At 45.0% G+C, this 22,099-nt stretch overlaps 1 protein-coding gene across 2 annotated transcripts; it reads right to left on the reverse strand.

Moving 5' to 3' along the window:
* Window positions 1-1,105: 1,105 nt before the first annotated feature.
* HAND1 (heart and neural crest derivatives expressed 1) lies at window positions 1,106-9,165 on the reverse strand. 2 transcript variants are annotated; one of them, XM_087887525.1, is made up of 2 exons: window positions 8,462-9,165; window positions 1,106-2,720 (listed from the first exon to the last, which is right to left on the reverse strand). In XM_087887525.1, the coding sequence occupies exons 1-2, from the start codon at window positions 9,053-9,055 to the stop codon at window positions 2,622-2,624; spliced, it is 693 nt and encodes a 230-aa protein (XP_087743651.1). In that variant the 5' UTR covers window positions 9,056-9,165; the 3' UTR covers window positions 1,106-2,621. The 2 variants fall into 2 exon arrangements, with proteins under 2 accessions (XP_087743651.1, XP_034264655.1); XM_034408764.3 differs by having other exon boundaries at window positions 1,106-2,723.
* Between the last annotated feature and the right edge of the window lie 12,934 nt (window positions 9,166-22,099).

The following is a 22,099-nucleotide window of genomic DNA, read 5'->3' on the forward strand; positions in this document are numbered from 1 at the left end:
TAATCAACAATGTATCCTCTAATTTCCACCATTTATGCCATGGGATGTGCTGGAGAGGGGTGGGGGAAGACAGCCAAGGCTATGGAACCAGTTATATAAAATTATTGGTGTTGCATGAATTAATTTTGTTTGCTTTTTCTAAAAACACTGGATTGGATTAATTGCAGGAAGAGAGTCATGTCGATCTATGATAGCAATAAATCAGGAGTCTGGTAGCACCAGTCATTTTTAATAGTCCAGACAAGTTAATGGGATTCTAGTTGCCCATTATTACTTAAGGGTAGTCTTAACATGACAAAACTCTGTATTAACCTATTGATTCCTCTGGAATGCTAAACATCTCTCCTACTGAAATAACTTTAAATTTCCCTCATTTCAGTGAGATATGTTTATGCATTTGTTACAATCTGTGTTAAATAGCTTAGACCAAACTTAGTGCTTAACTTAGTGCTGGTTGTGTTAAAACTGCAAGAGAACAACTCAAAAGCTTCTTTATATGCTAACATTTAAGGAGGTTGTGAATCAGCGTCTGTGTGATGTCTGGGGGGGAGGGAGAGGGGTGCTGCCTAGGGCTTTCAAAAAAAAAAATACTGCTAGGTCTGCAAACTATCAAGCAACTATAAACAATTTCCTTCATAGGATTGTCATATGTGCTTAAGATACCAAGCTGGCATTTGGTAAGATCAATAAATATGAAGCATTTTTTTAATATTACGCTTCTTTCAAATAAATCTGTGTTCTGTACTGTATATATTTGTGTAAATATAATTGACATGTTTATTTCTTTGAAATACCTCAGCCTCACGTTGCTGGATAGTTTATAGTAGCATAAAAATAGGTGCATCGGTCACCGAGGAGGAAGAGAAGGAGCTGAGCTAACAACCTGCACAAATCATGAAAACCCAATTCTTTAAGTTAGTTTGGCTTTGGCATCTTTACAGCTTCCTTCCCTGCTGCTTGAATCTAACCAAGGTTTCTTGTATAATTCGAATTTCTGGGTTCCCCAGTAAACACCCGAAGAACTATGGCCAGGCCTAAAAAATGAGGCTTGCCTCTCTGCAGTCCACCAACATGTCATGAGAGAAGGGAGAGAGGCCAGGTGGTGTGTTGTTCTTTTTCCATAAAGCTTTTCTTTATTATTATTAATAATAATATTTTAAAATCCTCATAAATACTTGACTTGGCAAACCTGTCTCTTAGGAAGTGGTCATACAGATCTGAGGTAGAAAACCCGGTACAGACAATGTATCAAATTCACCCACATAGGTAGTTTAAATACATCCAACATAAAAACAAAGGGGATGGGAGTGGAAGGTTGGGGGGGGCAAAAAAACGGGGAGGGAGAGAGGAGGACTTCGATGTATTGTTTATTTACATATTTTTAAAGCACTATAAGCACCGTCCAGCCCAAGGGAAGCATGGCTACGTCCCATGGATTTCAACGGGAGGGTTATGGTAATGTGCTTAACTCTCCCGCTGAAATCAATGGGTGGTTAGAAAGTGCTTAACGGTGGCCGACCGGGCACGTTTCCCGCCTCCTTCAGAAAAGCGGAAACCTCCGAGCGACCAGCCGCTGTGACTTCTGGAAGGCATTGCCGTTCCCGCGACAGCGCCCAGATCCAATCTCAGATCGACGACGGTACCGGTTTTAGCTGGATCAGCTGCAGAACCGAGAGCCTGACGGGAACCTGCTCCGGGCGGCGCTTCTTCTGCACAGAGGCGCTGGGGCTGCAGGGACGGTTGAAGAAGGCAGGGAACGAACGGAGGCGGGTACCCAGAGTCTTCGCCTACCTGGGCCGGCCGAAGAGAAAAGGATCGACCCCTCATCATGCGCGGGGCGGCACGGCCAGTGGTAGCTGGGGAGGGTGGTAGGGAAGGAGGTTGCCGCGGTGACGAAACGGGGGGGAAGCTGTTTGGATCGCTGCTTGGCGAAATCCAGGGACAGACGAAGAGCCCCGTTGGTGACCGAGGAACGGCGGTCCCGTGCTGCTCCCCCTTCTCCCTTCCTTCCGAGGAGAGGTGCCTAGACGGCTTTTCCGTTGCTCGTTAGAGTCCTCTCCTTCTCCAAGCACGGAAATCACAGCGGCGTCCCGGAAATCCAAGCAGGCCGTTGGAAAGTCGCCTCTCCGCCTCTATCCACTTTTTCCAGGGCTGTGGGGTTTTGTTTTGTTTTAAAGAAGGGAAATCATCTCTGGCGCTTCGGACCTACGCGGAGGAAGACGCACCCTGGTACCGACAAATTTAAAACAGGGAGTGGGAGACACAAATGCTTGGCTTTCCGACGAGTTTCACAGAAAGTAGAGAGTTCCACAGACAATGAATCACGTGTGTATGAATAGGTTCGGATCCAAGTTCAGCCAAGGGCTTGCATGCTAGTTTTCGGCCTCGCCTCCTCCTTTTGTAGGGTTATTATAGTATCCTCCACCGCGGCTCCGACATTGCACAGGCCCTCCCGACGTTTCCATAGCAAATGAAGGGAAAAGCTGCACGGCTGCTCTTTGGCACGGCAGGAAAGAGGGAGAAGGCGAGCTGCGAAGAATCCCGCCGGGCCATCTCGTCGGGTTCGGTTTGCCACCGCAGTTATTAGATTCTTCTTCGTCGCAAACGGGAATTCCGGAGGGTCATTGATTCAGTTCCAGCGCCCAGACCTGCTGAGGCCACCCAGTCCTGCCCTTAAGCCTTTTTTCGCCTTGACCTAAAACATGAGAATATCCCACGGGCTGCTGCAGAAAAGTGAAAGGGGGGAGGGGAGAGAGAGACAGAAAACAGTTATTTTAAAAGAAAGCTTCGCCATGATTATCAGACGTGGGAATCGGAGAGGTGGAATACAAGAAAAAGCGATCCGTCTTTCTCAGCCTCGATCCAGCCCAAACGAAGGCGCCAATGGGAGGCATTTAAACCCAGACTTAACTCCAGCCCATCGGAGAGGCCCATCGTCCTTAATCGGTATAAACACAGTAAGCCCGCACCTTAGCAGGCTACAAAGACAGGAGGCAGCGCCTGACTGCTTTTTGGTTACCTGATGCCTCTGTTTGCAATTTTCCCTCGAGAGGCTGTAAATAAGAAACCAGCGTTCTCCCGCTCTTTTGGAGTATTAGATTATCAGGAGGAAGGCAATAAATTCCTTGCCTTTATTAACTGCCTTTTTATAAATATCGAAGGCCGTGTTTGGTAAACCCAACCGGCCCTACTAAATTATGTTCCTTTATTAAGCCTCTAATTGCCAAGGCGGTTTCAGTAAAAGTTTGGGCAACAGCACTGAATAAATAAGAAAGTTTATACAGGCTCTTGGAAAATGTAAACGCAGAACGTTGAATATGTTTAAATTTTTAAAGAAAAAGAAAGGCTTATTTTTAAACAACTCATTTGCTGGATTTTGAAATGTGCTTTTTCAGTCCTTTCTTCCCCCTTATTTTTCCCCCCAAAGGTAATTCAAGAGATCTGAAACGGAATATAGTTCATTTAAAAGGGGTGGGGGGAGGCGAAATACTTCTCACCCGTTGTATACCTCAGTTGGGAATCTCCAGGCCTCGGGATCCCGAAATGGACAAGTGACAGTCGCTTCAAGTATGTATATAAAACACTATCGTACTATAAACGTATACAATGTATATAAATAATATACACAAAAAGCAGACCTGGTGAAAGAGCGATTAGGACTGATCTCTCCGTAATTGTATGAGCTTTGAGTGATACAACCTCAACAACAGGCAACACAGACTTACAAAATCAATCGCGGGTTTCGAACTTGATGCTTGTATTAGAATCTCATCCTCCTCAGTCAGCCGAGCTAACTGGAAAGGAAAAGGTTTGATCGTTGCCTTTCATATCCCAGGTCAAAAGCTGCATTTTCACCATTCCGGCAAAGCCATAGACAGCCGTAGACATTGGACAGAACAGTTTAGTAAAACACGGGACCGGGGTCTGTTTTGTTTAACAGAGGGAGAGGGGGAAAAAAGAAATCAAATCAAATCCGCAGAGAGCTTCGACTATTGTTTTGCTTGGAAAGACTCCACTCCTGTGAGCATATAAGTGTTGGTCGCAAATTGCAATGTGTGTATATATATATATGGGGGGGGGGGCGGGAGAGATTTTCCAGAAAAATATATCGGCAGCATTTAAAACAAAAACGGGGGAAAAATCCATGCAGGGAACTTTGGACGAATTTTAAAACTTTTAATCTCCTTTGAAGCACTAAAACAAAGTCTCGGTGGCGGGTCCTACAGTGGGGAGTTTCGGCCGCACAGAAGAATCCACGCAAAAAAAAAAAAAAAAAAGGTAAAGCAAATGCAATGGCTTAAGAAGAAGTACAAAAAAAGAGTAAACGATTGTTGAGGTCCAAAAGTCTTAAGTTTGGCTAAAAAAACTTCAAGGACTGCATTACATCTTGTTTCCCCCCTCCCCCGTGTTAAATCTGACAGCTTTCCGACTTCGGAATCCACCTAGAAAATCCTCCCCTCTACCCCCAACCCCACTAAAAGTGAGGTCCATTCTTTAGGAAGAGCCCGGGAGAGAAAAGCTTTTCGCCACCTGTCAAAAGGAGTTTTCAAAAGCTTAGCAGTTTTAAGTCTTCTCTACCCATCTTATTCGGCAGAGACTCCGGCTGAGCCTAGCCCCACTTAATTCCGCGCAAGCAAGAGATACAGCAACGCCGTCTCCCTTCCGAGTGTTGTGGTGTCTTACTGGAGAACAAGGATTTGAGGTACGCTGGAAGCTTTCGGAGTAACCGCAAAACCGCACATCATCCCCAGTATTTCCGGCCCAAATGCATTTGTACGCCGGCTGTGTCTGCATCGCAGGATGGCGGGCAATCGCTAGCAAAGGTTACGCTTTGCGTTGCCAAATGTGCTGCATCATAAATCCTAGTTTCCTCGGGTTTCTGTCTAGGGACGATGGGAAACGACGCCCTGAAAAAAATGTGGGGAGTTGGAGCTTCCAAGAGAGAGAACGAGAAAAGGGGACTCTTTGTTGCAGCCTCTTGGGAACCTCACCCCGTTCTCTTCAATATTCTCCTCCATTTCGGTCCCGTTCCCCCATCTCTCTAAACATCGGCATCTCCAGCTCCCTCGGGTTTGTGCGGGCTGTAATTTTGAACAGAATTCGTTCCCAAAGAAATCACCTCGCGTGGGGGAAGAGACGTCCGCCTTTCTCGAAGGGAGAAGGCTTTGCTCCGCTGCCCGAGACTTCGGGCGCTCAGGCAGGCGGAGCCGTCAGGCGCTTATCAACCACCTTGCAGAGGTCAATTCACCGAAAAGTGCCTTTGGGCAGGGAAAGTGGTGTCTCAGCAGCTCCAGCTTGCCACGCTTGAGCCCAGGGATTTCAGATGCTCCGTGCAAAAGGGCCAAGGTTGGACCATCTCCGGCCTCTTCACTGCAGATTGTGAGGAAGAAAGAGACGCCTTTTCCGCCCCGAACTATGTGGGGCAGTTCGGCAGAAAAAGGACCCTGGTCGCGCTAGCGCAGCTTGGAAGGTCCGGTTCCTTTTCGAGGGGAATTCACGAACAGAAGCGCCGCTTGGTTTCAGTCAAGGTTGCGCACGAGCCACTCGCTGTAGCTAGACGGCCCCGAACCTGGAGCGCTTCGAGCGCGCTCTTAACACACCACCTCGGCTGCCGCTTCCTCGGCTTTCCCAAAGGGCATCGAGGTTGAAAGACCTGACCCAGAAGGGTTGGGGTAGTCACGTTTTTGGCAGCCCGAAGGCGAGGCGAGGCGGGGAACTTGTAGCGGGCAGGGGAAAGAATTTTGGTCCTGTAATCCTCTGCCCAGGGCTTTCCGGCTGCTCCCACGGAGCAGATTTACTGCAGAGCAAGCGGGTGCTGGACTGGGGCCATACTTGGCTATAAGCGGGGCTCACACAATACACTCACCTAGATTTAACTAGTTGTCAGGTTTTGTACAACATACCGAATAGTAAACTAATGGCCCCGGGCTGATTTGGCAGTATGAATCCACTGTAGTGCATTCATCCACTACAGAATCACTTCTCTGACGCAGGACTCAACGGGACTTTCAGTCTCTGCCTTGAAGATATTCCTTGCCACTGCTCCACGTTTAACCCAGAGGGCCTTAGAATCCTACATTCTTGAGCCACTCTTTCATTAAGTGCCTGGGAGCTGTAGCCTAACAGGGCTGAAGAACCCTCGGGTGGCCGTTGAAGGAATTTGGTGCTGCACAGCCTTCAGTGCCTAAGGAGATTACTGGCAGGATGAAACCACCAAGCGATGGGGAATTTTTGTAGGTGTCTTAAGGAAACTAAAACCAAAAACCTGCCAGGACTGAAACAGAGCACCTTTGCCTGGTGAATTCTCATAGAAATATTGCTGGTTGCAGAAATATTCTTTCCAGAGACAAAGGAAATTGGAGAAGAGCACCTCTGTGGCTGTGTTCGCACAACAAGTTTAATCAGAGCTAAAGACTCTTAAATGTGGCGGAAAAATGCATTTCCACGTTTCTTTTTTTAAAATATGACAGTATGTTGCAGGAATCCAGATGCATCAGCTACTTTATAATCCAACATATTGTAGGAAATTGTTAATTCAAGAACGAGCATAAACCTCATATATGGACTTTCTGTCTCTTTGGCTTTCCTTTTGCACTTACAGTCTTTTCACTCACTGAACATCTCCCAGCTACATCATTCCTCAATTCAAGAAGAACTTTTCTTCTGGGTCATGTCTCATGAAACATAAGTAGGGGGCATAGGATTGGTCTCCAAGACTTTAAAAAAAAACAGCATTCCAAGGTCATTAGAATGCTTAACCATATTCACTTGGAAATTAGTTCATGGGTTTTCTATTGCATCTTCAAAACCTTCAAAGATAAAAATGTGTGTGAGTGAGCTTTACTACTGGTTTTATAGGGTTGTAGATCACATGTATGGTTTAAGTTCATCCAATTCAGTTAAAACTGGTCAAATAAAAACCTAGCAGTTGTATTTGATAAATGTAGTAAATGTTAAGATTAGCGTCACTTCTTTTAATGTTTGGCTTATTGGACAAACGCAGTCTCCCCTTGTGTTAATCTAATATATGTGTATCCACAATTAAATAACTAGCTTATTTATGTAGCTGGTTCCCATACCTCCAAACAATACCACCAACCACCTCCAAAGTCACACTTCTGCCCTTTCTCCTGGAACTCCAGGGATCTGACATCCTTTATTGTTGGAAATGTGTAGTTCTCTATGGTTGCTCATCTGTAAATTTCATATAAATGGACCAGAGTTTCATTTGGTGGCCATTAAAATTTCATAGTGTTTACTTTCAAACTACAACATAAGAATGATGGGGTGCTGAGTATCTTTACAAAATTCTCAAGTTGTTAAATGATTTTTTTTTAAAAAAGCTTGGTTTACAAAACACAATGCATCTCAAACAAGCAAATCACAATTTGGATTTACATGCTTTGTAAACAAAGTCAGTATCTAAGCACCAGGTTTAACTGTACTATTCAGACACAGCCCACCACTATTGCAATAGAAACCTATGGCTGTTTATGGAGATTCTCAATCATCCAGATCATGGTTGTCCCAAAGATACTTTTTCCAAAAGGCAACTGGACTTTGTGTGCGTTTTTCCCCACTCTCCTTTGAAAACGTTTCCTTTCTCAGCCAAGAAGCTTCTTCAGATCTTTGAAAGGGAAAGGTTTATAAAGGAAAGAAGGAAAAAAACCAAAGAAAGTCCAATAGCCTTTCTGGGAAAAAAGCATCTTTGGGGAAATCTGTGGGTGGATAATGCCAAACCACCTGAAGCTGGGCAGGAAGCATATGCTGATATTTCCATCTCAAAGGTGCCACACGGGAAATAACATAAGGGATTCCACTCTTTAAAAAAATAAATATATTGTTTTAAAACAATGTTATATCTAGTGCCATTCCACCGCCAAAGTGTTGGTTGAGATTTTAGTTCTTTCAAAAAGACTAAGCAAATTTTGTAGCTTTGTCTTAACGAGGCCAGGGGATCAGATCTGGAATTTTGGGAGGCCTCTTCAAGACAGGAGTGAATGCAGAGGTGCCTCCCGCACACGTGTCAAGATCCCGATACCAGAGGACACACCCGCTCTTGGCAAACCGCGGCTTGTTTATGCGCTTGCTTTGACGGGTAGCGATTTGGAGGCGAGGTACCCACGTTCTGACCTACAATTAAGGACGCGATCTCCTCTAAGGTTATGCAGAGTGCCGACCAAAGTCTGCATCCTGCCGATCCTAAGAAAACGCCCTTCCCTCCAAGGCTCCGTGTGAGCATCATACATAGAATAGAATTCAATTCTTTATTGGCCAAGTGTGATTGGACACGCAAGGAATTTGTCTTGGTGCAAACGCTCTCGGTGTACATAATAGAAAAGATACATTGGTCAAGAATCATAAGGTACAACACTTAATGATAGGCATAGGGAAACAGTCAATATAAATACATCTCTCCACCCCCCCCCAAAAAATATATTAAAAAATCCCGGATTCTTACCGGCTGCTCGCGCTTCCTCTTGGCGTCGCGGGGCTCGGCCTTCTTGAGCTCGGCCTTGAAGCCCTCGGCGGCCGGCCCGTCCTTGGCGAGCACCTCCATGAGGTAAGCGATGTAGCTGGTAGCCAAGCGCAGCGTCTTGATCTTGGAGAGCTTGGTGTCGGCCGGCACGTTGGGGATGCACTCGCGCAGCTCGGCGAAGGCGCTGTTCAGGCTCTCGGTGCGACGCCGCTCTTTGCGCGGGGCTCCAGGCGCCGGCCCGGCCCTCCGGCGCCCAGCCAGACGCCCGCCCAGCTCCGAGGGGCTGCTGCCGTAGGACGAAGAGGGAGAAGCCGAAGAAGCCAGCCCGGCCGCAGCGCACACCAGCTCCGGAGGCGGCGGAGGAGGAGGCTGAGGCGGCGGGGACAGCTCGGCCGACGCTGCGCTCAACAGCCAGCCCTGCGCGAAGGGCCGGTCGGACGCTGCCGCCGCCGCTGGGAAACATCGCGCCGGGGGCGGCGGTGGGGGCGGCCCGAAGAGAAACGGCTCGTGCAGCAAAGCGCTGTGCGGGTGGTGGTGCGGGTGGTGGTGGCCCTGGTAGCTCCCCACCACGTTCATGGCGAGTGCCTGGCGCTACGAAGCCATGAGCGGGCGAGCGGCCGCCTCCACACACCACTCCCCGACCGGGCTTGTCCGCTCCGTTTAGCTCGCCGCCTCGGCCCTGCTCCGTTCCTTCCCCTCAGCTCGGCCTTTATACAGCGGCGGGGCTTTTGATGTCAGGGGGAAGGGAGGGGATTGGAGGAGAGGTGGGGGGGGAGAGGAATAGGCGCGCGCACGCACGCAGGGACGCACGCAAGCGTCCTGGCGGCGTCGAGGAGCTCACCCTTTCTGAAGCCGGACGCCCGGCCTGGCCTGGCCTAGGCCCGCCTATGAGCCGCTCTGGGCGGCCTTGTGCCCAAGCTCGGATCCCAGCTCCGAAGAAAAGAACCCAGCGCTAGAATCGGCCTTGCCGGCTTTGCTTGCCCTGCCGGGGAGAAATAGCCCCGAGAGGCTTCTCCGCCTCCTCTTCCCCCCCCCTCCCTCCCAGGAAGCGTCCCTGGGTTGGAGAGCGAAAGGCGTTTGCCCCGAGCTGAAGCCTGACTGACCTTAAGGACTCGCTCTCGCATCGCTTCCCCCGTTATCGGCTCTCTTCGCGGTGGGACCGCCAGAAACTGGTCGCTCCTCGAAGGCTGCGTCGAGGGGCCAGAAAGCGAGATAACCTCGGCAGATCCCGGCCTCTGCTTCCCCGCTGGAAGGGCCTTCGACGACCCGAAAGCGGATCGGCAGGGCAGGCATCACCCGCGCCGCTTTCTTCCCGAAGCGACCTTTCCTGGCGACGCAGGCTGCGTCTCTGTGTTGTGGGGGGTTTTTTTGGTAAGGAGACTTCTCAGCAGCCCCGTCTCCATCGAGTGGTCCGGTGATTCTCCCGGAGAACTAGGCTGTTGATCTCAAGCCTCAGAGGGATACTTCGAAATTGCCCCAGGGCAACAAAAGAATAATAATAATAAAAGACGAGAGAGGGTTGTTCTAACCTGCAGGGATTTAATACTGTATGGTACTTCTTTTATTTTCTTGGACTCTCCCTTATCCCCGAAATCAATTCACGTCTACGTTCGCTGAAGATGGTTGTATTTCAGGACAATCTAATTTCACTACGTGAAATCAAGGGGAGAGGGGGGATATTTCAAATAGTATACCAAATAGTATATGTTCCAGATTTCTGACTTCTTAAATTCTTTTGATCTTGTGTGGGAGAGCTTTCCACCAGATCTGAACAGTACTTTGCTTGAGGTAACTCCTCCAAGTTTTGCAGTAGAGGTTGAGGCTTTATCCTTATTGTCAATGGGGCTCTGTTGTCTTAGGCATTAGGTGAAGAAAATGCGTTTCTTATTACTCCTAATCTGAGCCTGAAATTTTCCTCTTCCAGCCATTAGGAAGAAGGAGGAATTAAAATTTGGGTTGGAAGAAGTTTGTAAACCTGAGGAAAGGTGAAATCCATGGTGTTCACTCTGAAAAGAGAAAATCAATGGCCACTGATTAAGAGATTACTTTTATTAGTGCAATGGAAGGTTTAAATGTCAATGTGCAAGATTTCAGGGATCCAATAATTCATCATAAAGAGATAATCTTTGTTACCCTGAAAACCTTAGATTTAGGGTGCAATTATCTGCCCACTTTCCTAAACGTGGAGGGGGGGGAAGCTCAACTGGACATTGAGTGGTTCTCCGAGGAACTGCACTGATGAAGGGCAAGGGCAGACAACAAAGTAGGCAGTGAGGTCCAATAGTTATTAGAATATTAATGTTTCTGGTCTGTATAATTCCGGTGCCTTGTATGGAGTAGAGAATAAACACTGAAAACAAACCAACAGTCACAAAGTAATTTTAGTGGAGCACTTTTAGTCAATTTTATTAGAAATGATCAATCAGGCTGCAAAATTGGTACACCATTCATACAACGCATTTTTTATAACACTTTTTTATGAACAGAACAAATACCGAATACTGCCTGCATCTTCTCCTGTTCACAAAGTCATAACCAACTAGGAACAAATCTATAATACTGTACACAGCAGTCAGAAATAAATCTAATTACAATCAAAAGGGTTACTTCCTGTAATGCGGGCGCAGACATTACTACAGTAGGAAAATCCAGACTGGAACATACTTTATCATGTTTGTGGACATGTGAAATTTGGATGATTCCCTGAGTCACTCTTTATTCTTGGCATTCTGGACTGAAATAACACGGGTTTATAACAGGTCTGAATTCATTTTCTACGGTAGGTAAGTGAAATTGTCTTGTGCAAGGCATTTCTGTGCCTCAATGTCACTGTTTAGAATTCTCTGTGTATCAACCATGCTGTTTCTCTCATCACAGATGATGTTTTCTATTAAAAACAGAACTAGAAAATAGATCAGGAGAGAGAAAGAGAGAAGAAAATCAAGATGGAATGGGGGGGAAAATGATCAAATGGACCAGTAATCAGTCCGTTCACCCCACACCCACCTCTAACTTTCATTTGCCTGCAGCAAGTTTATTTTTTTAGCTGGTGGACCTTTGTTTTTGTTTTTCTCTGCTGGAGCACTAACCAAGCCAAAATTTCTCCTTTCTGGAGCAGCTTCCAAGAGAGTGTAATGAATATGTCTGCATTGGAAGTGGCAAAAACGTCTTCTCCAACTGCAGAAGCCCACCAAATGCATTGATTCATCATTCCTACTAGCTCCTTTAAGGTTTGGAAAGGAGTAGGGATTGTGGAAAGCATAAAACAGACTTCAACCCAATATTTCTGGAGGAAACTGCATGGCATTGCATTCTGCTTCCAGTGGTGCTTGGCCACCATCTCTGTTAGTCCATTTACTGCCCTCCAGGAAAATTGAAGTGTGCACTGGTTGAGGGTTATGGGGGCTGTAATCCAATGTATCTGGAGTGAATGCGATTGGAGGACATTTCAATAGCACAGGCATTAGAAAAAGAGAGATCCAAATCTGCTGATAGATCTCTGAACAGGCGACTCCAAGGGTCATTCCAGAATAATTAACATTAACTGGAAAGAAAAATAAAATTTACCTGGGGTAACCAGGTAGCCCTTTGCTTTGAGAGCTTAACAATTTTGTGGTGTAATTATTTATTCGTTGTTGTATAGCTTTCAACCTTCATCCTGAACAACCTCATTGTGTGATTTTGGATACAAATAGGCCAAATCCTTAATGTTTTGATCGATAGTCCTCTCCTCCCAGATTGGGGGTGGGGAAATGCTGTCCCGAATCCCCTCGGATCTCCTGAAAGGTTAGTTCCCATTCGCGATTTAGAGCTTCTTCTACCTTTGGAATCTGACCAGTCCTGAGTTTTCAGCATTTGAGCAAAGGGACAGGAAAGAAGCAGCCGGATACAATTCGCAGGGCAATTTTTCCAAGCCAGTCAATAGGGACATTTACCTTTTGGAGAGTAGCAAGGGGACCAGCAAGCTCCTCCCCCGCTTTCAAAGCGTTTGTTCTCCCTCACCACCACCCCACCCCACCCCCCACTGCCCTGTTTCGAGCTCTCCATTAATAGGATACTATAAACAATTATATTCAAACTTCTGAGCCTGGGCGACACAATTCTGAGCCGAGCATTGCCATTTCGGGATATGTTCCCTGTCTCCCTTATGTTTTCCTGTGTTTCTCTCCCCCACACGTGCCACAGCTAGATCTCAGAAGACCTTGTTCCGAGAAAGGCGTCGCGAGGTGAAATTCGTTTTCATGGTTCGGAGCGAAGGAACAGTAAGCGAAGCCGCGTGTCTTCGCCTCTGTCCTACCCAGTGTTCCACTCTCGCCTCCCCCCCCCGGATTAAGGCTCACTGGTGCCCTAACCCCTGACAAATCTTGGTGTCCTCCTCCTTTGTACATACTGTACAAAGCTTCTTTGTTTTTTTTTTAATTTCTCAACTTTATGGTGCCCCCTTTGGGCCTGGTGCCCTAAGCCCTTGCTTAGTCTGCTTAATGGTTAATACACCACTGCCCCCCACCCCGCACTTTCCTGTTTGGGAGGGGCATGTCGGGTGCCCCCCCATTGCGAGATCACGAGAATCCGTGAGTGGTGCTCCCAGAGCCCCCTTTTGCACCAGGGCTGTTTCTGCCAGTGGCCCTTTCGCCGTTGCTTGGCAGAGTGATCCGTAAGGAGGTGGGAGAGAGGAAAGATCGCCTTGAGCAGTCCTGGGCTCAAAAAGTCTACCGATCCCGTGCCCAACTCTGTAAAGTCTTCTGGAGTGCCGTCCGGACAGTGTCGGGGAAACCCCCGTAGTCTGTATTTCCTCTGCCAAATGTGATTCAGAGAGGAAAGTGCCGCCGGCCTAACCTTAGATGCCATTACAGCATCTGTATTCCAACACCAACACCACCCCAAACTCGTGCGCTGTCGCTGTACCTTGTGGCCGTGAGTTCCACAAGGGTGAATTCCTATGCTCTGGCTATGGTGATAAGACGATAAAAGCTTTGTTGGATTCTCCATCCTCGCCCCTTTTCGACGCCAAGATGCAACACGCCGAGCCCCTGCGAAGTCGTGGAAAACCAGAGCGCCTCTGGATGTGGCCTAGCGGCCGTTTCCCGGAGGAACATCCTACTGGGCAAGATCGGGCCTGTTCCTCTTTAGGATATTTGATTCGTCTTCCTCTTACCGGTATGCCTACTACCCCTTCCATCCAGCCTCGTCTTCTTCCTCGGGGCTCTCAAGGACTCGACCTCCTTCGCCAACCTATTATTTTTCCCCCGTGGGCCAGGGACTGATGCGGGGCCCTCCTGGCCAGGGAGAGACAGACAGACCAGAAGATGGGGGACAGCTGACGATGCCTTGGAGGTGGGAGGGTGGGAGGTACGGTAGCGGCGAGCCTGGAGCCGGGCGGCTGGGACGAGTCGTCCCTCCGTGGGGGAGTGGATGGAGGCGACGCGGAGCTGCATTTCAGTCCCTTTCCCGGTCCCGTCTGGCCCACGCGAGCTCCGCAAAGCGACGACCGGAACTGAGCAGCGGGAGAGGTCCGGAGCTCAGCCGTCTCCCAAGCAGCGGTGGCGGCAGCTTCGTCGCTCAGCGCTCCGTGAGTTCTCGGCTAGCCACTGGAAACCCCGCCCGGGCTTAGGTCAAGGACGCGCCACTTCGGGGGTTGTGTAGCTCAGCGAACCGTGCGTTAAAAAGATGGCAAATGTCAAGAGCTAAGCAACCGGGCACGGGTGCGCAATCAGAAGGAACCAAGAAATGGGTCTCGGAGGCAATATCAATCCATTTCCTGTCCTCCCCTCCCCGCAGCCGAATTATTTTTCATTCTACAAGTCTAATTAAGACTTCGGCAACAGTCGTGTTATTGTGACTGCTGGGGTATTTAAATGGGATTCTGGCCCTCTTGCGATCCTAATGCAAAAAAAAAAAAAAAAAAATTCCCCGCCGGGATTCCACGAATGTCTCTCCTACCGCAGATACATTTGCTGCAAAACGAAATCATCGCCTTAGTTTCTTACAACAAAACTAACAAGGGAGCGATCCACAAGCCTGTTCGTTTCTAAGGCTAAGGTTTCAAAATAAATAAATAAATATGGTGAGCTTTCACTCTGAAATAACTCCAATTGTAGTGCTCGCTCCGATTCACATTCCCTCTCTCGCACGAAATTTGCCTGGAACGTTCCTAACCGTAATACGGTGGCATATAATGGGAGTAGATCATCTCGGTCTTTGGAAAAGCGCGCAGCTGACTAAACCTGGGAGGACCTCAAGCCATAAAACAAATCCGATCGAACCTGTAGAAACGTTCTGCAGAAAATGTGGGCTTTGTGCTGCATTTTGTTGAAGGTGTGGGGTACTAATGCACCCCCCCATACACACACAGTGGAGCACTTGAAAGGGAATTATTGTGTGCAAATAGACAAATATATGGAATTTAGAAGATGAGGAAAACAGATATGCACCGCACCTGCTGTTTTCCCTCTGCAATCTTTCATCTTCATCTCTAATTCCCTTCCTTTGACTGCTTGGTTGGTTGATCGGCCTGCGATCGGGCGAGTCAGAACACACCGAAATCACCCAAAAGGAGGTACTTTCTAAGGTTTATTGGTCACGGTGAGGTTTGCTTTGGAGTAAGTGGGCTCCAGGTTGCGTGAGCTGTTTACCTCTTTCTCCCGGAATTTGAAAATTTCAGCTTCTCTGAATTTTAAGCTTGCGCCAACAACTTTCATCTATCTCATATCATACTAAATTGGTAAATGAAAACATTTCTGATTCCTCTCTCCCACCCTCCACCCCCCTCGCCTGGCACCATTGGCCTTACCATCTGTCAAGGTACTGGGCATTTTGCTACGTTCTGGATCCAGCCTGGTATTCACTATGTGCACATTGTTCTTGCTGGGTGCCCCTTTTTGAAATCGTTCATCCTTTGGTAGTTTTAAAATCGTCAGCCGGTAGTTTTAAACCCAGCTTTCTTTAAAGCTTCATACAGAGGCTCTTTGCTATCAGTCCTGTTATTTTTTTTTCCTTCCAAAATTGGCCATAAAGAATTAGTTCTTTGAAATTTCTTCAAAATTAAATTTGGAATCGGCCAAGAGAATTCCACAAGTCAAATTTTATTTCTAGCTAGTATGGAATCTGTAAAAAATTCCATCTAATTTTCTCAAAAAAGGTATTCTTTACTGGAATCAACCTAGATCAAAACACCCAGGGCTAAATAATTTATTATTCGCTGTCACTTGAAAGCATTATTTTCATTTCCACATATTTAAAAAAAAACTTGTTACTGCAACCGCTTGTAATTAATATTTACATTCTGGCTGGATTTCTTTCTTCAAACTTTTGTGCAAGATCATAAATGGCTGTCAGATTGTCTCTTAACAGTATACAAAATTAATTAGATTATCCTATAAATTCATACCAAGTTAAAATTACTTTGTATCAGTGCACATGACTTATGTGGAAATATTTACTCAGCAGAGTAATTGTTTGCACATTTTCTTAGGAGTTAGCTCCACACTTGTATGCCTTAATGGATAGCCACTGTTGTTTTGCTAATAAATGTCACTGAATTATATAGGACCCAATATTCGATTAAGGTGTGGTTATAAGATGTGTAGGGTTTAGATGTGAATTTTACCTGGATTGAACTCTGTGGTAATAACTGCTTTTACTGTTTCTTGTGTCTTATTTTCTCAGTTGTCAGGGTTATTCAGATTAATAGAATTGACACTCAAATTATGCTCTTTTGACCAAACCCTGAGTTGTGTTTTACCAAACAGTTGCAATCACTCAAAGCTGAACATGACAGACAAATGGGGTTTCCCTTAACACTTTTATGATTGTGTGCAAAAATTCCTAAACACACATATATTTCCCCTATTCACAGAAAGGACCACTGCAATTTTCATAGTAGTTGAGAATATAAATAATTGATTTTAATTTGAGTGTCTGTAAGGATAATTTAAAAGGGGGGTCTTTACTTCAACAATTAAGAAATGTGCACATCTCTCTGTGTAGAGTCACATATAAAAAGATATACGGAGAAATACATTTTCTTTGTGTGTGTCACAAATACATAAACAGCCAAACATGCACACACACACACACACACACTTAATTGCATTCTTTTCTTAGAAATCCGTACAGCTGCTGTTGATGATTTGACTATGGTTTGAGAAGGGACTGTTTGCATATGTGGGCACACAAAAGGGCATTTTCTTGGTGTGGATCTGTGGATCCCATGGGGCTGCAAAAGCAGCATGATCTGGAGAAGGGCCAAACTGGATTTTGACTGTCTCCAAACAGTCCCGCCTGGCTTTCTTTTCTTCAAACATTCAATTTCTTGATGTTTGAGACAGAAAAAAAAAAGCCCCAAAAGAAAAATGCCAATAACATTCCCGGAGAGTCTTTATTAAATCAGTGCTAGGTATGCTAACCATTAAATTGGTTAAAAAAAAAATCATACTGTAGTTTAGGGTAGAAATGCTTTAAGATTGTTTCCTGGTGTTTTAAATGAATTCACCCAACTACACAAATCATTAATGCCTGCTTGCTTTGGAAGGGGACACATTTTATGTGACTTATTTCAAAGGCATCTCTGGTCTCTGGTGGATAGAAAGCTCTGTCTCCTTCTTTGTTAAGAAATCTGCCTCCATAGCTGATCAGGAACAACTGTCTCAGTTTTCTCCTCTCCAAGGTCATTAAGATTGTGCAAGAAAGTTGTGAAAGTGCGTTTCTAGCTTTCCCCATCTTTGTTGCCCACCTACTGGCCCTTTAAAAGAGGCCAAAATATATATACATTATAATTTGCATTATAGGACTTTCCTCTATTCATTCCATTCCACCATACCATCCTCTGAAATGAATGATGTGGACACACTTGTTCTTCATTCCCGGCCTATTCACCAGAACCCGAAAACCACCAGGCCAAACAGAGAGTTCCCTCTTCTTCCTCCTAACAAGTATAATAAACATCTCCATCAGCTCCATGCTCAGTAGCGGATCTTCAAGCTAGATTTTCATTGCTAGTATCTGCAGAGCAGCTAGTATCTGCTCTGTCTCTGCTTACATTCTTCAAGTACATCAGGAAGGCAGTTCTATTTATCAAACAACTAAATACTTTTGGATGATTTTGTGATGTTCCTGATCCTGGAGGTTTCTCTATGTATTTAGCGTCTACAATGAAAAAAATGTAGATCATGTGTTACCAGCTGCTGGGACACATTTGAATTTATTTTGGATTTCTTGGTTACTAACATAGAGAGGCATCATAAAAGAGAGAGCCTCCCAAAGAGGATATTCTTGTCGAAAATGTAACTTTTCTCTGAAGATGCTAACATCCTCTACAAATGACTTTCAACAATTTAATTTTAATTTGGTTTTAGGGAGCACAGTACACAGTACACTACCAGATAGCTAGGAAGCCCCTGTAGTTCTTTTGGATTTACACTATTGGAGAAATTTAAATGAAGATGAGAGGATCCCTCACCTAAAGAGCCTGAGAATGAGAAAATGAAGGATAACCTATCATTTTTTTTTAAATCACTAGAGTATCCATATTTCCATCCTGAGCATCAACATCATTTTTTTCCAGCTGTAGGGAGATTATGTTAATCTGTTACAAGTCGGGTGGTCTAACAAAGATTGTCTACTTTGGTATCAACTGGATAAACATTGTACAGGATCACTTAGAGCTTGAGAGAGAAGCTTTTATTGAAATCATGGGGGTGGGGGAGCACTGATTTCAAGGCAAGAGATTACTTCCAAGCACCCTGCTTCGAACCGCAGTTACACAGGAAGACATTCCAAAGTGCGTATAAATTACTTTGGATTGCATTTCTATTTTTATTGTTTTTAGAAATACTTATCTTTTATCATGATATTAAAATACTTACGCTTTTAATATCATGAGGCGCCCAGAGTCTCTTCAAAGCAAGATGGAGAGCAAACAAATGTAATAAATAAAATAAAATAATGAAATAAAATAATATGGTGGTGGTGGTGATGATGATGATGATGATGATGATGATGATAATAATAATAATAAATAATAATAAATAATAATAATAATAATAGTATTTGTGATGCATTTTTGAATGTTCAGTTAACTGAGTTTCATGTTTAATGAATAAAGTAAATAATAATAATTATCCTGCAATAACACCAGCGGAACTGCAAAAAAACGCACTACTGGGAACATCATATATTTTAGGAAGATACTTGGTTGATACCTAGGACGCGGGCAGCAACCCGTATCAACCAGAGCCTTGGTAGTACAGTGGTTTAATGCACCCTGTTATTAACACAGCTGTCTGCAATTTCTGCAGGTTCGAATCTCACCAGGCTCAAGGTTGACTCAGCCTTCCATCCTTTCTAAGGTAGGTGAAATGAGGACCCAGTTTGTGGGGGCAATAAGCTGACTTTGTATAAAATATACAAAAGTATGAAGGCTATTGCTTAACGCATTGTAAGCCGCTCTGAGTCTCCGGAGAAGGGCGGCATATAAATCAAATTAAAAAAAAAAAAACCATTAGCACCAGTCAATCGTATTTGTGACACATTTTTAAATGCTCAGTTGACTGAGTTTCATGTTTAATGAATAAAAGAGATAATAATTAATGATAATAATTTGCAGCTCTCAACAAAGAAAAAGCGCCTCTGGATGAAATTGATTGCTGGGGGCCGCTTACTTCCCGATACAAGTGCAGAAAAGCAGCCTGTGGGGAGCGTCCCGGTGTCCTTTACCCAAGGAGTTTACAAGTCGAAAAGCACGTAAAACGAATCCGATCCCGCGTCCGTTGATGCGACGCCCCACGCGAGGATCGTTTCAATACCCAAGCGCAGCATTCCCGACTTCCACGCGAGGAAGGCAGTCAGAGATGCCCCGAGGGCGCCGATTTGCTAGAAACAAGGCCAGACCCTTCGATCAGACCCAGATCCTCCAATCAGCGTTTGCGGGAGGCGGTTTTCTGAGAAGTGGCTCCCTCTTGCGCCTGCGGAGAACGCCGCCGGCCAAAAGAGCGGGGGGGCGGAGGAGGACGGGGGGGGGGGGGCTCGGCCGCCTCCGATTTCTGGGGAAGTTTCTCCGGGCTCGGTTTGTTGCGCGGATGGTCAGCCGCTGCCTCGAAAAGCAGTCGGGTTCCTTTATCTAATCGCCTGGCTAGCTGCAGGGAGTCTGGCCCGAAGGAATCGCACTGATAAAGGATCGCGGTTTACGGCAGGGAGAAAAGGAAAGATTCCCTCGAGTGGGGAAAGGAGCCTGAATCTTGGGGGAACTCTCTCGTAGTTCAACCGGGAAAACTCTTCCTTATATTTAAACCTCTATGGAGATTCTCCGTCACCCAGGTCATGGTTGTCCCAAAGGTGCTTTTTTGAGAGGCAGCTGGACTTTCTGGGTTTTCATTGAAGACGTTTCGCTTCTCATCCAAGAAGCTTCTTCAGCTCTGGCTGGATGGTGGGGAAGGGAAGGATTTGTACTCTTTGCAGGCAGAGCTGAAGAAGCTTCTTGGATGAGAAGCGAAAGGCCTTCAAAGAAAACCCAGGAAGTCCAGTTGCCTCTCAAAAAAAGCATCTTTGGGCCTTCCTTATATTGTAGTTTGTTCCTTCCAGGCGAATCCTCGGGAAGTGGTGGGGGAGGGAAAAAAGTCTTCGGATGACAATTTGTCACTGCTATTTTTCATTTTCCACCAGTTTTCACATCCTCCTGTCTGTTTGCTGTTGTGTTCTGCTGTTTCCTTTCAGGTCTCTTGGCGTTATTCTTCCCCATTCTGAGGTGCCATTGAAAAGCTGTATAGAAATCAGAAATTTAGCTGAGAGACCTCCCCCCAACTACCTCCGGTTTGTTCAAGTTCAACTCAACCCTCGTTTGGACAAAAGCCAAAAGTTGGAATAAGTTTAGTTTTGTTTGATCTGGTAGGACTGCAAGATGAACTTGGTATCTTGGGGAAGGGTTTTTAAATCTGTCAAATGATTATCCCATAAGAAGAGATCAAGGCAAAAGGGGAGGGAGTAGAATGTGAATGCAGAATGCAAAACTCAGATGCTTTTAATTATTATTTTTCTGTGAAGGAAAAATGGTAAGTGGCAATTTATAGAATATTTTTCTAAAGTCTGCTTCTGGAAGCTTGCAATAGCATGCTAGTGCACAAATAACGACTTATAGTGGTTGGAGTGCTATTCATCTGGGATAATCTTTATAATAAATAAGGAATTATTAAATGAATTAGGAAAAAAATGTTTCAGAATTGGGAAAGGAATGAGAAAGGGAAGCATATAAGCCCCATACTTGTTTAATTTGTTTAGCAAGTATAAAAATGGCAGGATTGAGAGACAGGGCAGCTGGAATCAAGATCTAATAGTTTGAGATATACTGACAATACCATCTACTTAGCTGAAAAGAAGTATTCATTTAGTTATGTATTTGACTTATCTGACTGCCCAGCCTATCTGTCATAACTCTGGATGGCTCAAACCAACAGCAATAAAAATGCAATAAATAATAATAACAATAACAACAACAACCAAAATCCAAAAACTAATTCCTTGTACTCTAAAACAACACTCCCCAACAATCATAACCACTAGGCTCCACCCTAACCTTAAGGAAACTTAGAACTACATGCTGTAAAATTAAAAATGGAAAGTAGAAATCTGGGTTTCCTAAATTAAGAATCCTTAAATTTTTAAATTAAAAGAGCGCTGAGGTTAGCCAGCACTGACATGAGATACTGAAATCACAGTTGGCAGCAAAGAAGTGAAAGTGCAATTAGTTTTATTTTCTCAAGTTCAAAAGTAGATAAAGATGGGCTAGGAGATAAGAAGTAGCCAGGAGATCAATCATTACCATCAGGAGAAAGTAATGTAATTAGTCACATGAAGGATATGGACATTTGTAAGACTGTAAATATCAGAATTGTTGAAGCAATATGATTATGGATAACTGGAGCAATATGAAACTGTGAAAACTGACCACTGAAAAAGAGCATGAGAAAAGAAGACAGACATCTTCAGATAATAGATTTGGAGATCATTACAAAGAACATCATGAAGAAGTTCAAGTACAACCAATCGATCATTCCTGGGCTAGATAAAAGCTGATCATTCTCTTAAGGCAATACTTCCAAAGGCAAAAACTCATATCTTTTGAACATGTCATGCAAGTGGGAAAAGTAGCTATTCCTGGCAAGACTGAGGGCAATAGGAAAATGGGAAAATAATATTTAAAGTGGAAGGTTGGGATCAGGAACATTCCTGGATTATCTTTGGAAGGCAGTGAATTGTCTCTACAAATAGGTTGGAAGGGACAGTATTTGTCAATGTAGTCATTAGGTGCTCTGCCTGACAATGTCATCTATTTAATTACCTGTCATAGTCATTTCTGATGTCAAATTTGTATCCATTTACTCTTTGTCTCCATTTTCTTCTGCAAAATATATGACTAGCAGATGACTGCTAGATAATCAGGCAAATAAACACTGCCCTTTCTAGGCAAAATGCCTGGAGTTGCTTGAAAATTCAGAGAACAGTAACAACTTAAAAAGGCCAATCACTCTAACATAAGGCAAATGTCTTTCCATGTATGTCTGCAATCATATGCACATTTATCTGAAAAATGTGGCTTATCTCTAAGGAATGTTATTTAGAAATAAAAGC

This window comes from Pantherophis guttatus, chromosome 2 (assembly GCF_059756535.1).
Source record: "Pantherophis guttatus breed Tessera chromosome 2, ASM5975653v1, whole genome shotgun sequence".
Classification (NCBI taxonomy): domain Eukaryota; kingdom Metazoa; phylum Chordata; class Lepidosauria; order Squamata; family Colubridae; genus Pantherophis; species Pantherophis guttatus.

What these genes read in the sequence shown, in the direction of transcription:
- HAND1 (XM_034408764.3), bottom strand. Translation starts at nt 9,055, where the DNA reads ATGAACGTGGTGGGGAGCTACCAGGGCCACCACCACCCGCACCACCAC. An exon ending in AGAGGAAGCGCGAGCAGCCG is followed by an intron (nt 2,724 to 8,461) that starts GTAAGAATCCGG and finishes ACTTTTCTGCAG; the next exon opens with CAGCCCGTGGGATATTCTCA.